This window comes from Dasypus novemcinctus, chromosome X (genome assembly GCF_030445035.2).
Source record: "Dasypus novemcinctus isolate mDasNov1 chromosome X, mDasNov1.1.hap2, whole genome shotgun sequence".
Lineage (NCBI taxonomy): Eukaryota > Metazoa > Chordata > Mammalia > Cingulata > Dasypodidae > Dasypus > Dasypus novemcinctus.
Genome location: NC_080704.1, coordinates 20,841,643 through 20,859,722, shown reverse-complemented (window position 1 = coordinate 20,859,722; position 18,080 = coordinate 20,841,643). Strand labels below are relative to the sequence as shown.

The window sequence follows — 18,080 nt, the reverse complement described above, 5'->3', positions numbered from 1 at the left end:
GAAATGCTGTCAACCCAAATGATTCACTCATAAGCCATGACGTTTAAAAGAGCTGATAATTTTCTTTTTCATGTGAACAGCTTGAAACATATGTTTTGTTTTTGCAAACAAGATGGTTATTATGCAAAGAAGTATCTTGAAAAAATACTTGAAAAAACAAATGTCTTTTCCTTTTTAAGTGTTTCAGCTAAATAATGCAATAATTGCAAGCAGAGCCTGAGATTTTTCTTTCTTCATTCTTTTTCTATCATATATTTTAACAAGTTCTCTTGAGACTATTAAAATGTCTTGGTTTTTAGGACATGTGTTCCAACGGCGATAACTTTGTCTATATACGTAAAGGGTTGGCAGTTAGATTTTGCATGTCTTCTCATTTCTTTCCAGATTCTCTGACCCAGGGTAGCCTTTGGTCCTTCTTTGAATGCAGGGGCAAAGGAAGTTTGAGCAGGTGACTGATGATCACTGTCTATACAGCCCTCAGTCAATATGCGAATTACTTTAGCAGTCCCCTTCCCCCATCCCCCCCCCTTTAAACCAACAAATGCAAATTGCTTCATCCCCATTTGCTAGGAATTCAGGCTTGCTCAGGCAACATGGGCTTTGTTGTAGACTTGCTTTCTCTAGAAAGGCAGTTTTATTCCTGGTAAGGAACAAGGCTATCAATTGGAACCTAAATCACCTTAATGGTAAATATAGCAACAACTTGTTTCTCTGGAATATTTATAAAGGTAGGAATTAGCCCAAAAGTTTCTTTGTATTGTAGTTGAAGTGTGGTTAAAGAAATTCATTGTCTGCTTTGTTAGCTTTTGTATACGAAGTATCCCAGTAATTTCTGTACTCTCAAAAAATCTTCTATTTTGGAATAAATATTTCATATTGAAATTATTGGCACTATTATTTGAATAGTCACTTCTCAAAATTGTTTTATGGTACAGCAGAAAAGTCAGTCTTTGGCTATTTCCACCATAAAAGTGGTTTTTAGAAAGGAACAATTCTATTGTAAGTCAAATTTGATTATTTAAATCACCAGTTTGTAATGAAAAATGTTGCCAGTTTTTTCCTATAGTGTTTAGGAATATAGCATTAAATAATTTTCATTACTATTAGGTGAGAATTATGGAAAGCATTTTCATGATATGGAAATGTGATGGTATTTTAATAATTATTGTATCAGTACATTTAATATGTTATTGTGGACATTATAGCAGTGACTGGTACGGTTTTTTAACAGTAGCATAATGGAAATCATTGTATAGAAACCGTTTAATTTAAAAAGATACCTATAGTAAAAATGACTTCTAAAGCTTGGAATTTTTTAGATGATTTAGGAATTAACCTAAAACAATTAATGTTGCTTCTTGTGAACTTTCTTCTGAAAATATTTAAAGTTCTGGCGATTGTCATCTTAAATAATGTCACTGTGACCAAAATCTTGGTTTCTTTTGAAGTGAGCAAATGTGAGTAGCATTTGTGAAATAAAAGTCTTTATGGAATGTACTACCCATGAGGCTGAAGGAGTAGTTCAGAAAGCACGTAAGTGGGCAAGTAGAAAACAAATACGTTTCGCTTTCTTTTTTCTTTTTTTTTTTTTAAATTAAATTAAATTTAATTTTTTAATTGTTTTTTTTTTGAAGATACATAGATCACAAAAAAATGTTACATTAAAAAATTTAAGAAGTTCCCATAAACCCACCCCTACCCCCCACTCCTCCTACATCAGCAACTTCTTTTATCATTGTGGCACATGCATTGCATTTGGTGAATACATTTTGGAGCACTGACAGTGCCTTTTAAACTCTCCGGTGTCATTTTATTTTTTGATAAGGAAGTTCTTTTTTGTTTTGTCCTTTTTTTTTTTTAAGATTCTTTTTTTTAAAATTTTTAAAAATTAAAGTTAATAGATCACAAGGAATGTTATATTAAAAATCATAAAAAAACAAGAAACATAAGAGGTTCCCATATAACCCACTCCCCACCCCCCACCACATCATTTTTGTAAATTGTGTTTTTTTGAAGATATATTCATCACACAAAAAACGTTACACTAAAAAATATAAGAGGTTCCTTTATACTCCCCCACACCTCCCCACCCCACTCATCCCACACCAACAACCACCCTCATCATTGCGGCAAACTCTTAAATACCTTCTGAATTCTAATAATGAGTTTTAGTTTGTTCCTGCATTTTCTATGATTTTTTTGAGACTGAATACTTATGAGATATAATTTATATAACAGGCTAGGGAAACTGTGTAAATTTCACTGAATTAGATTTATTGGATTTTCTTATTTTAATTTACCATATATGCAAAAAAAAAAGGGCACTGTCATTTAAATATGGAAATAGAGAAATTACTTTAACGGGACTTTTATGTTGTGAAAGTTAGAGAGCTATCTTTTAACCTTGCCATTGTGTTTGGGAAATTTTTTCCAGTAACATTTTTACAACTTTCCAGTAACCTTAAGATAGATATTCTTTGCAGGATATAATGCTTAATAAGGTGTATGAAGAGCTTCTCCCTACTTTAATGTGTTTATCTTAGATCCCAAAGCAGGACTTTGAAACCTGGGGTGGGGATGGGGGGTATGAATCAAAGCTACAACTTCTTTTGGCATATTTGATTTTGGCTTAGTTGTCCAGACATCGTTTTGTTTTTTTTTTAAAGATTTATTTATTTCTCTCCCCTTCCCCCACGCGGTTGTTGCTCTCTGTGTCCATTCACTGTGTGTTCTTCTGTGTCCGCTTGCATTCTTGTCATGTAGCACTGGGAAACTGTGTCGCTTTTTTGTTGTGTTGTTGTTGTTGTTGCGTCATCTTACTGCATCAGCTCTCTGTGTGTGTGGCTCCACTCCTGGGCAGGCTGTACTTTTTTCACATGGGGTGGCTCTCCTTGCGGGGCACACTCCTTGTGCATGGGGAACCCCTATGCAGGGGACACCCCTGCATGTCATGACACTCCTTGTACACGGCAGCACTGCATGTGAGCCAACTCACCACACGGGTCAGAAGGCCCTGGGTATCAAAACCTGGACCCTCCATATGGTAGGCGGACGTTCTGTCAGTTGAGCCACAACTGCTTCCCCAGACATCATTTTAAAAAGCTGCTGGAAAAGACATAGCAGCACTTCCCAAACGGGGATGCTGTGTTAGCCCCCAAGACCAAGCCATTTTAAACAAGATCTTTACTTTTCTGAGTGAATGATTTCTTTCCTTTTACGTGTAAGTTATTTTATGTTTAAGGCGTTTTTAATATTGGAAAACTGTGATTCTTGGTGTTGAGAGGGAAATTACATGGGTCATCAAGGAGACTCAGGAAGGGCGATGGAGAGAACTAACAGCAGGGCTGGGATTGCTCACTCTGTTGGACTCTGACCATGTCATCCATCTCTGCTTGTTAAATAATCAGGGAACCGGGACTAGCCTGGAGGTTGGAATAGGGAACTTGGTACAAGGTTCAACAGAGGTTAAAATACAGAAACCCAGGTCCCATTTCCATAAAAACCTGGGACAGCTACCACTAAAAATTGGAGAACTTGTTTTCCTTTGTAACTTCTCCAGTGTTTGCATCCTTTTTCCGTGTAATGGTTAGTTTAAAAAAAATTTTTAACTGAAAAAGGAGAGGGACAAAAGGGGCTTTTATACTTGATTCTGGCATAGTAGAAAAGTGAGAGGTAAAGTGAAAAGCAGTGTCTTAGAGAAGTCCTTAAGTGATGATATAAGAGTGATAAGCAGAGACCTATGGGACAGAGAGAATGTACTTGCTAGCATGAATGGACATAGCCACCATGTGTCCCTGACAGTCAATTACGTGGGAAATAGAGACATGGGTAATAGAGAAACTTTTACTATTGTGTTTATGCTGAGTCAGCTTCTTTGAGCCGATTTCTACCTGTCGTACTGAGGTGATCTACTGTTTTGTTTTTTTTTTAAAGATTTATTTATTATTTATTTAATTCCCCCCCCTCCCCCCTCCCCTGTTGTCTGTTCTCTCTGTCTATTTGCTGTGTCTTGTTTCTGTCCGCTTCTGTTGTCGTCAGCGGCACGGGAAGTGTGGGCAGCGCCATTCCTGGGCAGGCTGTACTTCCTTTCACGCTGGGCGGCTCTCCTTACGGGGCGCACTCCTTGTGCGTGGGGCTCCCCTACGCGGGGGACACCCCTGCGTGGCAGGGCACTCCTTGTGCACATCAGCACTGCGCATGGGTCAGCTCCGCACGGGTCAAGGAGGCCCGGGATTTGACCCGTGGACCTCCCATGTGGCAGACGGACGCCCTAACCGCTGGGCCAAGTCCGTTTCCCTTTAACTCTGAAATTGCTGGAGATTGAGCATACTTGTGTTGAATAATTTTTTTTTAGAGACATCTAAATATTTAGAATGACTGGTTCTATTGTTATTTTTTAAAATTATTTAAGAAAATAAGGGTGAGTAAGAAGAGAAAAATCTAAAAATTGCTCATATTCTTACCATTTGGAGATAATTACCACTCATATTTTGGTGTATAAGCCTTAGGATATTTTAATTTTAAAAAAATGAGAGAAGTTAAACTAATTGCCAGTAGTCATTGAAACCAACTAAGGACATCTTCAGACGTATATGTAGTATTCTGTTCTATATACACAGCATTGTATTGATGAGATCCCATCTACTTAGTTATTCTTACTCTGTTCTAGTAATCAGTAGACTTAAAATGTGTTCTGTTTTGTAACTTTGAATTAGAGAAACTCCATAACAAAATATAAGGAGTAAAGAAAGACACACAGAAGGTATTCCTCTATTATTTGGTGCAATTTTCTTTCCTTAAAGGTATATTCAGCCAAGAGAATTGAAGAACAACCTAAAGTACCTAAATATTGGGTTAATAGGAGCATATTAATATTTGTTTTCAGTGCTTGTTTGTTTTTTTCTTTGTGGTTTACATTAAGCGCCTTCAAATGACCCTGAAAAAAAAAATCAACCAAATTATTTAATTCTGTATTTTGTTTGAAAATGTATTTGTTTAAAAATATTTTGATTAAAATATCCTCTTGTGGCAGTTTGAGATTATTTATGAATCCCAAAAAGAAAAAGATTGTGTTTGTAAACTAATCTATTCCTCTGGGTGTGATACACTTTGCATTAAATTCAGCTGAAATGTATTTGATTAGATTACCTGTTAAGAGCAGGCTTTTTGATTTGACTGCTTCAGTAAGGCAGGACTCAGGTTGAGTCACCACCCTCTTGCTGGGTCTGATACAAATGGACACTCACACAAGACACAGAGGAGAGAGCTTTGTCATTTTTAATCCTTCCATGTGACAGAAAGGAGAAGGCTCAAAGAGCTTAAGCACCAGTGAGAGAGGGACCACTTGCCCGATAGCTTCCAGCTGACCTTGGGAAGAGAGCAAAGACTGACATAGGAAGCTCTGAGAGACTAGCCCTATGCCAGTCTGCAGCTGAAATCGGAAAAAGCTGGGCCCACAGAGCCTCAAGAGGAAAAGGAAGCCCAGAGGAGAAGGCTGAAACCCGGCAGAAGTTGACTACCCACCATCTTGCTTCAACATGTGGCAGCTGACTTTAGTGAAAAAGTACTGCTAATGGTACCTTGAGTAGGACTTTTCACAGCCTTGCGACTGTAAGCTTTTACCTCAAATAAATAACCTTTATAAAAACCAAGAGATTTCTGGTACTTTGCATCGGCACCCCTTTGGCGGACCTCTCTTTTCATTTTTTCCTCACTAATTAGAAATAGTAAAGCAAAGAGTGTAGGCCTTTGGATATGATAATCCTGAATTTGAATCCCATTTCTACCACTTCTAGACTAGATGTATAATACTGTATTGGGTTGTTAACTTAGCTTGCAGAGTGAGTCTCTCTTTCTTCGTATGTAAAATGGGAGGTAATAATACTTTACAAAGTTGTAAAGACAGATTAATATATGCAGGGGGTGGAGGGACACTGAGGCTAGAGAGGAAGCAGCTGTGGGGAGTATTTCCCTTTTAACAGAACAATCCCTGAACCCAAAGGAATGAATCCCTAATGGTAGAATTTCAGGCATCAGTGACAGGCTGCACTCAGATACTCAGGGCCCATGCTTGCATATGACAAATGATAGCCTGAGATATGAACAAACAGGACTATATAAAGACTTCACTGCAGTAGCCCTCCCTGGACTGCTCTTTCAGAAGCATCCATGTCATCCAAGATCTGACAAGTGAGGAGCCGAGGACAGGGATATGACCGCTGAGGCACTCAAAATTGGGGAATTCATTGACTCTATGGCTGAACAACAGTGTTCTCAATGACCTGAGAGCCAGGTGGTCTCACAACTACAGGAGTACCCAGAGAACTTGGCCTGGGTTGACCTGACTCACATTGACCCTGTCCTGGCAATTTACTTTAACCTGAGTGTCTTTTCTCTCCATGGCATCAGCATTCAGTGCCTGGGGGAGGTGGATAAGCTGGCTGTCCTCCTTTGGTTCTGAAGCCTGACACTCAGCAGGAATCCCATGGAGGAATACAAGGGGTATAGGCAATATGTGCTGCACACTCTGCCCCATATCCTCACATTTGATTTCATTAGGGTCACCAGAACAAACTGCACCACAGCTGAAGTCTGGAAACACATGAACATCAAGCCCAAGAAGACCCAGATCAAACAGAATATACTCTGAGGTTCCCAAGATGCCAGCATTTCTATAGGTCTGAGAATGGTCAACTTGATTTGGTAATGAATAATTTGAGCTGTTCAGAATAAAATAATATTATATGCAGAGTCCCTAGCACATTCAAGATACACAAATTTCCCTTCCTTTTTTAATGGCGTATATTCTAGAAGTGTAAATTTTTACATTGGTTGATTAGAATTTGAAGCATTTTTTTAATAAGAAAACTATAAAATGTTGTGATCACACCATTGTAGTCTATTTAATAAATAAACTAACTGAATTGTTTCTATGAGAATATAAGATAAGAGATAAAACTCAATTAAACATTCATTTAACAAACATTTATTGGATGCCCATTATTGGCAGGCCTTAGACCATGTGTTGGAGATATAATAGGGAGACTTATATGGTACCTTCCATTAGAGAACTCACTGTGGTAGGGCACATAGATTTGTAAGTAAAGATAACATGCTGTAAGTTCTATGCCAATAGAGAAATCAGTACCTGTGATGTCTGGGCATCAAAGGTGTCCTGTGTTTTATTATGCCAGGGTAGCTTAGTGCTAGAATTTTAGAGCTGATAAATGAGCAGAATTTCAAAGAATGTATGGTAGTTTAACAGTTGACAAGGAAAGAAGGGCTTTACCTGGGGAGGGGGGTGGGAATCAGCCTCTGCAAAAGCAGAAACTGTGAGAAAGTTTGGGGATCTGAAGCACATGGTTATGACTGAAACAATGATATTTGGGGGAGAGAAAAATGAGGCTATGAATATATGCAGAGGGCAGATCGTATTAGAGGACCTTGGAGTGAGGATTTTAGTATATGGGTAATGTGGCATCACTGAAGTTTTTTTTTTTTTTTTAAGATTTTTTATTATTTCTCCCCACTCCCTCATTGTTTGCACTTGCTGTGTCTGTGCGTTATGTGCTTGTCTTCCTTTTTTTAAAAGGAGGCACTGGGAACCAAACTCAGGATTTCCCATGTGGGAGAGAAGCATCTGATTGCTTGAGCCACCTCCACTTCCTGCTTTGTTTATCTCTTATTGTATTTTCCTCCTTGTTTCTCTTGTTACATCATCTTGTTGCATTAGCTTGCCTTCTTTAAGAGGCACCAGGTTCTGAACCTGGGACCTCCCATCTGGTAGGCGGGAGCTCAGTTGCTTGAGTCACATCTGCTTCCCCACTGAAGATTTTTAAGTGAAAAAGTGACAAACAATTTGTGTTGTAGAAAGATCATGCTTACGGTCTATAGAGTATGGAGTGGAAAGGGCAGCCGGGGATACCAGTGAAGAAGCTAATGTAGCTTATGTGAGAGGTTATGAAGTACTGAACCGTAGGCATGAAGAAAAGAGTACATTTGGGGAATACTTAGGAGGTAGACTTGACTAGACATATGGAGTGAGAGAGAATACAAGGTTGACTTCAAGATTTCTGACTTCACATCATTGGGCAAAGAAAAGTAATGCCATTCATCAAGAAAGAACACATAAAAGCACAATGAATTCTGTTTTTGGATATGTTGAGTTTGAGATGCTTATTTAGATATCTAATAGGCTAGAGAAATACAGTTCTGGATCTTGAGAGAGGCCTGTGCTAGAGAGAGAAATTGAGAGACGGAGTGCGTGCGCATACACACATACAAGCTCATGCATGTACAATTGGGAATCATTATATGTAGGCAGTAGCCAAAATCATGGGACTAAATTAGAGCACTCAAAACTGAGGTGGTGGTGTTGGGAGAAGGTGGCCAATCTTCTGTCACAAGAAAAGTGGCCAGGGGGCAGGAGAGAACCAGGAGGGAGTGGCTATGTGAGATCCAAGAAAAGAGTTTTAAAATGGAGAAGGCATTATCAGAAGTATGTAGTGCTGGATGTCAAATAAGATTAGGAAGAGGCGCCCATTGTCAATGACTGTTAGGTAGTTAGTGACCTTAGTGTTCAAAGGGTCCCTAAAAAGAGATGTCTGTGGAAGTGTAAATTGCAGAGGGTTAAAAAGTGAGAAATTGGTAATAATCATGACCATGGGATAGACTTTCAAGAAGTTTAATCATAAAAAGACTGGAATAAAGGCATTAGCCAAAGACAGTATAGATAAATAGGAATTCCTTCTTTGGGAAACTTTTTTCTTTCATTTACTACTGGGCATTGACAATAAGTTTTCCCCAATTTCCAGTCCACTGATAGAAGAGGACAAGGAGTGCCCTCAGGGCCTGGAAAGGGAGGGTAAGAATAGAAATAAAGATGGTGATGGGGCGATGCTGCTGCTGCTAAGAGCTAACATTTATTGAGTGTGTGCCAAGTGTCACATGCAGAAGTTACATAATTTGTATAATATCACATAGGAATTATGTGGTGAATCTAGATTTGAACCTAATTAATCTTGAACCCATGTTCTTGCATTACATAGTGAAAAGCAAGGGAAGGAATATGGGTAAAGAACAGTTGGCACCAGAGCCCCATGTCTGTCTAATCTCCATCCTGTCTCTTCTTAGGAACTTCTTAGTCCTCAGCTGGCTTCTGTTGCCCAAATGCCAGCTGTGAAAACTGCCAGGAACAAGCTTCCCTGTTTCCCTTTCTACTAGTAATTACCCTTGTGGATTCCTTCAAGTGTTTGTTCAACCTATTTGAGGTTTTCTTTTATTGCTGAAAATGAGGAAATAAACATGCATTCAAAAGATTCCCACTATGCTCATGGAAAGGTCGTCACTCTTATGTGACAGTAACAGTTCTTGTGGGGAAGCGGACTTGGCCCAATGGATAGGGCGTCCGCCTACCACATGGGAGGTCCGCAGTTCAAACCCTGGGCCTCCTTGTCCCGTGTGGAGCTGGCCCATGCGCAATGCTGATGTGCACAAGGAGTGCCGTGCCATACAGGGGTGTCCCCCACGCAGGGGTGTCCCCCGCATAGGGGAGCCCCACACGCAAGGAGTGCGCCCCATAAGGAGAGCCGCCCAGTGTGAAAGTGCAGCCTGCCCAGGACTGGCACTGCACACATGGAGAGCTGACACAACAAGATGATGCAACAAAAAGAAACACAGATTCCCAGTGCCGCTCATAAGGATAGAAACAGTCTCAGAAGAACACACAGTGAATGGATACAGAGAGCAGACAACTGGGGAGGGGGGGAAAGGGGAGAGAAATAAAAATATAAATCTTTAAAAAAAAAAAAACAAAAACCAGTCCTTGTGTATTCAAAAGGCTGGTTTCAGTGGAAAAACAGACTTTGGCTACAATGAACTTTTTTTTTCTCTTGGAGGTACAGGGGTGGGTGATTGAACCCTGGACCTCGTATTTGGGAAGCTGGTGCTCAGCCCCTGAGCCACATGAAAAACCAGCTGCCCTGAGTTGGTTTTTTTGTTTGTTTGCTTGTTGTTTGTTTTTCGTTTGTTTCTTTTTAGGAGGCATCCGGAACCAAACCTAGGACCTCCCATGTGGGAAGCAGGCGCTCAACTACTTGAGCCACATCTGCTCCCCTGTAATGAACTTTTAATTCCCAAAGCAAGGTTAGGCTTCTGGGATGGGATGGATAGTTCCTCTGATAAAGGTCAGTTTCAGAGGAGAGAGAAGAAAGGGAGAAATGTCTGGAGACACCAGTCAAGGAAGCCAGTTCTTTGTCATGGGATGGCAGCATGGGTGAATGAAAGATGCTCAGGGGATTTACACCTGACTCTACCTCCCCTTTACTGTTACTACTGCCCATGAGTGATCCATTTGTGGCAATCTGGGCTCTACTGGACAGAGGGTAAAGTTCCAAGCAGAGGCATTGCAGGACAGCTGAGTTTCTGGGAATACCAGGCTTGAGTTTGGATTGTTTAGGTATAACCATCCCTTGCTACATCTTGATGTTTTTCTAAATTGAGGTTTAGGATCTTTGTTTTTATAGTTACCAGTTTGAAATATCCTTACTATAAATGATAGTTTTATTGCACATACAGTTTTAAGATTAAGGAAAGATGGCATGGAAAGAATTTCTTAACCTGAAAGAGTCCAAAGCCAAATATACACAAATGACAAATTTTATTTTTAATTCAATTTTCATTTCTTTAAACCTGTATTAGTCAAGGTTTTCTAGGGAAACAGAATCAACAGGAGATATCTGTAAATAGAATGAGATTTTATAAAATTCTCTTGTGTGATCATGGGGATGCACAAGTTCAGATTCCGCAGACAGGTTGCAGACCAGGGGCTCTGAGGAAAGTGTGATGAAAGTCCTTGATGAGTTCCCAGGGAACGTTGGCTATTCAAAGATGAGCTGGGAAATTCTCTCTGAATGCTGATCACTTCCCCTTTTAAGGCATTCAACTGTTTGGATAAAATGTCACTCATTGCTGATGGCAGTCTCCCTGGTTGATTGTAGATATAATCAACCATCTATTCAGTAAACTCGCTGATGACTAAAGTCCATAAATGTCCTTGTATCAGTTAGCCCAGTGCTTGCTTGACCAAGCAATTGAGTATAATTACCTGGCCCAGTTGACCCATTAGCCTAACCATCACAGTCCACCCCTTGTCAACTTGGCAACCATACACATTACCTTAAACCATACTTAGTCTCTTAGTAAAAACAATAACAGACATGCACATATATATTGCCACCTGACAATATTCAGCTGTCCTGTGTACAACTGGAAATGTATTAATTCCCTACAGAATAGGGTGCAAGTCCTTAGATAATATTCACTCTAAAACTTGACATCCTTAAATACTATGACATGAAACTAATACAACTTGTCATATGATAAGGGAAAAGGTTGGGGAAGAAAACAAAGATATTTGTTTTATGTACATATACATTCATACTCATAACAAAACAAGGAATAAAGATTTGTGACCATTACAGCCCTTGTTTCTGTAACTAGTCACATGGTTGAAGTTCATATTTATTACTACTCTCTTCCACTACCCATGTATTCCTGTTACCCTTAGCAAGTGCCTCAGCTAGCCGTGGTTCTTCACCTGGTGAGATGACCCAAACTTTCATTCCTGAAGATACTGGGCCATTGTTAGTCCTCTTGGATTGGATTGTTGCAATTTTCCATTGACTTTAATCACAGGGCATGGCAGTACTAAGAGACGCTGTAGAGGATTTCCTGTATCCCAGGCAAACTCTTCTTTAACCCCATTATGTAGATGCAGTCCTATTTTCCCTTGATAGTCAGGATCAAACACCCCAGCCAGGCTAGTAATTTCCTTCTTTGCCTGTTGATTCAGAGGTAAGAGGGACCCAAAGTGGCCAGATAGCAGTCTTAACTTCCAGTTCAATGCAAACATTGTTGTGTTCCCTGGTGGCAGCACTCCTCCTTTTGGAACTAAGACCTGTAGACCAGCAGAGTTTAAGCTTGCAGGAACAGGAAGCAAAAATTTTCCTAATAGATTGCTAGGGGTAATAGTGAGTGGTGCCACTCCCATTTCCACCCCTTGATTCCTGGACCCATGAATCCTGGCTATGGGAGGAACAGTACCATAGAGTAGATGCTGATTTAGAGCATACACAACCTCCTGGAGAACACTGCACCAGCCCTGCAAGGTATTGCCATCTAGTTGGCACTGTAATTGAGTCTTCAAAAGGCCATTCCATCGTTCTATCAATCCAGCTGCTTCAGCATGATGGGGAACATAGTAAGACCAATGAATTCCATGGACATATGCCCATTCCCACAAATCATTTGCTGTGAAATGGATACCTTGTTCAGAGGCAATGCAGTATGGAATGCCATGGCAGTGGATAAGACATTCGGTAAGTCCACGGATGGTAGTTTTGGAAGAAGCATGTGTGCAGGGAATTCAAACCCATATCCAGTGTATGTGTCTTTGCCAGTTAAAACAAATTGCTCCTCCTTCCATGATGGAAGTGGTCCAATGTAATCAACCTACCACCAGGTAACAGGCTGATCACCTCAGGGAATGGTGCCATATCAGGAGCTGAGTGTGGGTCCCTGCTGGTGGCAGATTGGGGACTCAGCAGTGGCTGTAGCCAAGTCAGCTTTAGTGAGGGGAGCTCCATGTTGCTGAGCCCATGTATAGCCTCCATCCCTACCTCCATGGCCATTTTGTTCATGAGTCCATTGGGCAATGACAGGAGTGACTGGGGAAAGAGGCTGAACGTTAGCCTCCTATTCACTTGATTATTAAAATCTTCCTCTGCTGAAGTCACCTTCTGGTGAGCATTCATGTGGAACAAAAATATGTTCATGTTTTTTGCCCACTTAGAAAGATCTATCCACGTATCTTTTCCCCAGACCGATTTGTCACCAATTTCCCAATCATGTTCCTTCCAAGTTCATGACCATCCAGTCAGACCATTGGCAATTGCCCATAAATCAATGTATAAATGTACTGCTGGCCATTTCTTCTTCCAAGCAAAATGAACAACCAGGTTGACTGTTCAGAGTTCTGCCCACCTGGAAGATTTGCCTTCCCCACTGTCCTTCAGGGACGACCCAGAAAGGGGCTACAGTGCTGCCACTGTCCACTTTGGGGTGGTACCTGCATATCATGCAGAACCGTCTATAAACCAAACCTGAGTTTTCTCTTCCTCCATCAACTGATTGTAAGGGCAAAGCTGCAGCTGGGAAAGAGAAGGTAACATGGCAGGAGTGGTGACCATGGGCATTTGGGCTATTTCCTTAGGTAACTTACTTGTGTCTTCAGGACCCGCTCGAGCCCTGTCTCATATATACCACTTCTACTTTATTATGGAGTGCTGCTACTTGGAAATAAGTATTAAATAAGGTTTAATCCCCAGGCTTAAAAAGTTTCACCATTATGTTTTTGTCTGTACTTGTGTTTTCTCCTTATAAGAATCCCTCCACATCTGGTTATAAAAACAACCACCCAACTTCAGCTCCTACACTTTGATTTATTGGACTTACCCCACTCAGCTAACATGGAGTTGAAGAAAGTCAACCACCACACCATGGAGCTAGAGTGTCTACAACTGAAAGCAGGAGGAGTGCATCCAGTATCCATGTGGAATCTAAGCCCCCACTTGACATAGATGTGCAATGGACACAACCAATCCAATGTCCACAGAGAAAATGTGGAATGGGTGTGGGAAGGGTAGCCATGGTGGCTGCTGGCTGCGGGGAATGGGAGGAAGAGATGAGATGTGGAGGCGTTTTCGGGACGTGGAGTTGTCCTGGGTGGTGCTTCACGGACAATTACGGGACATTGTAGATCCCCCCAGGGCCCACTGGATGGAACGTGGGAGAGTGTGGGCTATGATGTGGACCATTGACTACGGGGTGCAGTGATGCTAAGAGATGTACTTACTGGGTGCAATGGAAGTGTCACGATGATGGGAGAGAGTGTTGCTGTGGGGGGAGTGGGGGGTAGGGGCGGTGGGGTTGATTGGGACCTCATATTTTTTGAATGTAATTTTTAAAAATAAATAATTAAAAACAAAACAAACAAACAAACAAAAAAACCCAACCACCCAGGGCTCCCTCTTCCAGAGAACACCTTTTGACTGTTTAGTGAAACATCACATCAGAATTCATGACATTGTCATCCTTCAGGCCTATTTTTCTTTTTCATTTTTTTTTTTAACATGTACACTTTTACTCAGGGGAGTGAATTAGACCTTTTTGTATAATGGAAAAGGCTTGTACTTAGAGACAAAACATGCTTAACTAAATGAGTGGTGATGATTAAGTTACCTAACTTCACAGAGCCTGAGTTTCCTTATGTAATAACCTTATAGGACATTTGGGAGCATTATACAAAATCTGGGTATTGAAGTGCCTGACATGTATTGGGCAGCCAATAAATATTGGTATCTCCTTTCTTTCTTCAGTTCTCTTTGTTCCAGGCTTCTGGGCCTCCTCTTGATGTTTCTTGCCATCTGATTGTCTCCCAAGGTTTATTAATTTCTTTTTCATTTCTACAATTCAGCAACTTTTGATCTTCTGGATATTTTTCCTACCTGAACTTTGTTCTTTTGGGAGTTAAGCTATTTTATTTGTTTATGTAAAAATTTGATCAAAGATGATGACCATATCCTCCTTTATATTTCACATACCTTTTTCAAAAAGGTTTTACTTATGTTGTGACCACTATGAACATAAGGTTATTGTGCTACGTGTAATTTTTAAAAAAGATTTATTTTTATTTATTTCTCCCCTCTCCCTCATTCCCCCTGTTGTCTGCTCTCTGTGTCCATTCACTGTGTGTTCTTCTGTGTCTGCTTGTATTTTCATTAGTCTTCTCCGGGAACCGATCCTGGGACCTTCCGGAGTGGGAGAGAGGCAATTATTTTTTTGTACCACCTCAACTCCCTGTTCTGCTATGTCTTCTTATTTTCTCTCCTCTGTGTCTTTTGTTTTGTCATCTTGCTGTGCCAGCTCTCCATTTTGGCCAGCACTCCTGTGCGGGGCAGCTTTCCCATGCTGGGCAGCATTCCCACGCAGGATGGCTCTCCTGCATGGAGCAGCATTCCCGCATGGGCTGGCACTCCACGTGGGCCAGCTTGCCCACACCAGGAGGTCCTAGGCATTGAACCCTGGACCTCCTATATCGTAGATGGGAGCCCAATTGGTTCAGCCACATCTGTTTCCCTACATGTAATTTTAACCTTAAAATTTCAACTCCATTTTATATTTGAAGTAGTTTAGTTAATACTAAATACTAAATAATAAACTTTTAGCATAATGTGTGTGTATTATATGATTGCTTTTTGGAGGAGATAAATACATGTCATTTATAATATATGTTGTCTAAGTTTAGAATTGAGTCTTTTTGAGAATCTTGCTTTCTAATGAACTTTTAAACATTTTTATACATATTTTTCTCATTCATATATAGCATACATTAAGGAGTTTGCATTGTAATAGAATATTATATTTTAGTGAAATATTTGAAGCTATAATTTAGATTTTCAAGTCTTTATTTGAATATATGCCCAAATTCTTAGATCATATATTGATTTTTATTATATTTGCCCTGTTCTACAGTTACTCTTTTATTTATTGCAACTTATTTGTTTTAAATATGCCAGAAATTTTCACTATGCCAAGTTTGAAAGTTCTTCCTTTTTCTTCGGTTTTTTAAAGATTTATTTTATTTATTTATCTCTCCTCCCCCCCCTCATTGTTTGCGTTTCCTGTGTCTGTTCATATTCTTTGTTGACCAGGAACTGAATCTGGGACCTCTCATGTTGGAGGGAGGTGCCTAATTGCTTAAGCCACCTCCATTCCGTGCTTTGTTGTGTCTTTCATTATGTTTTTCCTCTTGTGTCTCTTGTTGTATCATCTTGTCATGTCAGCTCACTGTGCCTGCCCATTGCACCAGCTCACTGTCGTCTTTAGGAGGCACTGGGAACTGAACCATGGACCTCCCATGTAATAGGTGGGAGTCCAATTGCTTGAGCACTTGTTCTTCTTTTTGTTCTTCTTCATACTTGTTCTTCTTTTAAAAGTTTCTTTATTTTTCCCAGAGTATTAGATTTTCTTGATAATATGAAATCTTGAAATACTTAGAACTTGGTTGTAAATGGTATCTTTATTTTATGTGGTTCTCAATGAATAATCTGTATAAATATTTTTAAAGACTAAATTAAACAAACTTCTTTTGAATCATAAGAAGACAGTACCTTAATTATGGCATTCACTTTAATTTTACTTTTGTGTTGTGTTTTTTTCCTCAGTTTCCACTACAAAGAGTGTTGCAAAAACATCATCTTCTTCCAAAGGGACCCGGCGTTCAATGCAGTCTCCACAGAAAACTGCTCCATTATCGTCAACACGGTCAATCAGGAAATCAGGTCGGATTAAACCACCTGTACTTACTTCAGTTCCCAAGAAAGGCAGTTCTCTTAAAAGTCCCACAGCAAAGAAAAAAGGCCTAAACTCAGGAAAAAAGGTTAGTGGTACTCTCTAATTTGTATTGTAGTTCTGTTATTATTTGTAAGATGTAGTTTAAGAAATTACTAAGCGTAGGATGAGACCCTTTAGGAACGTGCTAAGAGTTTATGAGGTTCTTTAAGGCCATTGAATGGCTTATAGACATTGAGATTGGTATTTATTTTCTTGGGTAAACTTAATACTTTAGTAATGTTCATCTTCTTCAAAACTTCATTGAAAGTACTACATAGGTGTATTAATTTTCAGGCTAGTTTATTTAAAACTCATTATACTTCAAAAATCTACATGGGAAGCGGACTTGGCCCAATGGATAGGGCGTCTGCCTACCACATGGGAGGTCTGTGGTTCAAACCCCGGGCTTCCTTGACTCCTGTGGAGCTGACCCATGTGCAGTGCTGATGCGCGCAAGGAGTGCCCTGCCACACAGGTGTCCCCCACTTAGGGGAGCCCCATGTGCAAGGAGCGTGTCCCATAAGGAGAGCCGCCCAGCGCGAAAGAAAGCACAGCCTGCCCAAGAATGGCTCCGCACACACGGAGAGCTGACACAACAAAATGATGCAACAAAAAGAAACTCAGATTCCCGGTGGCACTGATAAGGATAGAAGCGGTCACAGAAGAACACAGAGCAAATGGGCACAGAGAGCAGACTACTGGGGAGGGGGAGCGGGAGCAGGGGGGGAGGGAAAGAAAAAAAAAAGTTCGTTGAATCTCAAATGTGGACTTAAAAGAAAAATCAGTGTGAAGTGAATTTTACTCTACATAAATTATATCTCAGTAAACCAGAAGGGAAAGAAGTCAGTATGATAAATTTGGTTAATATTGAAATCAAATCCTTCCTAACTGACCACCCCCCAGAAGACAACTCTAAAACCTGGAAATAATATAAGCAGCAGCTACCTGAAGACACTGGAAAGTGAACAGAAGTAGCTGGATCATGGTGAGGAGTACACACAAAGAAAAAAGGTGTTATATAAAGTGAGTGTCCATGTTTATGGCTTTTAACTTTGGATCAGGTACACTTTGTATAGCATACAAGGTAGCAGGGGCTGTTGGTAGGAAAACCATAATCTATTTCCCCTGGTGAAACTAGCAACTAGAAGCCGGGAAAATGGTGGTTGCTATAGAGAATAGGCAGATCTCTGAAGGGAAAGAGCCAGAGAGAGGATCCCCAAACTCTACCAACAGTTCTGATAGACTCCTGATCCAAACAGGTGTGGAACACACACACAGTTTAGCTTACCTAATTTGGTGAATACATTCTGGAGCACTGCTGCACCACATGGATAATAGTTTACATTGTAGTTTACACTCTCCCCCAGTACATTCAGTTGGTTATGGCAGGATACATAATATCCAGCATCTATCCCTGCAATATCATTTAGGACAACTCCAATTGACAATGACATCCTTAGACTGCCCTTTCCAGCCACATTCCCATTTATAGATGAGCTGTTACTCACTATAATGTGTTACCATCAACTTTATTCATTTCCACACTTTTACAGTGACGTTAATTAAAACTTCTACATGCATTAATGACCAGTAGTTCATCTCAGTCCCCCCTATCTCCTATAAGAATC

At 40.3% G+C, this 18,080-nt stretch overlaps 1 protein-coding gene and 1 pseudogene across 6 annotated transcripts in view; both read left to right on the top strand.

The window, feature by feature from the left end:
• SCML2 (Scm polycomb group protein like 2) overlaps positions 1-18,080 on the top strand; it is a 212,883-nt gene that overhangs the window by 139,341 nt on the left and 55,462 nt on the right. For all 6 annotated transcript variants that reach the window (XM_012522124.4, XM_058292388.2, XM_071213221.1 and 3 more), the window contains one exon: positions 16,284-16,498. In XM_012522124.4, coding sequence (XP_012377578.2) covers positions 16,284-16,498 — 215 coding nt within the window. The remainder of the gene's footprint in view (positions 1-16,283; positions 16,499-18,080) is intronic.
• Positions 6,015-6,649, top strand: LOC101428072 (leucine-rich repeat-containing protein 51-like; annotated as a pseudogene).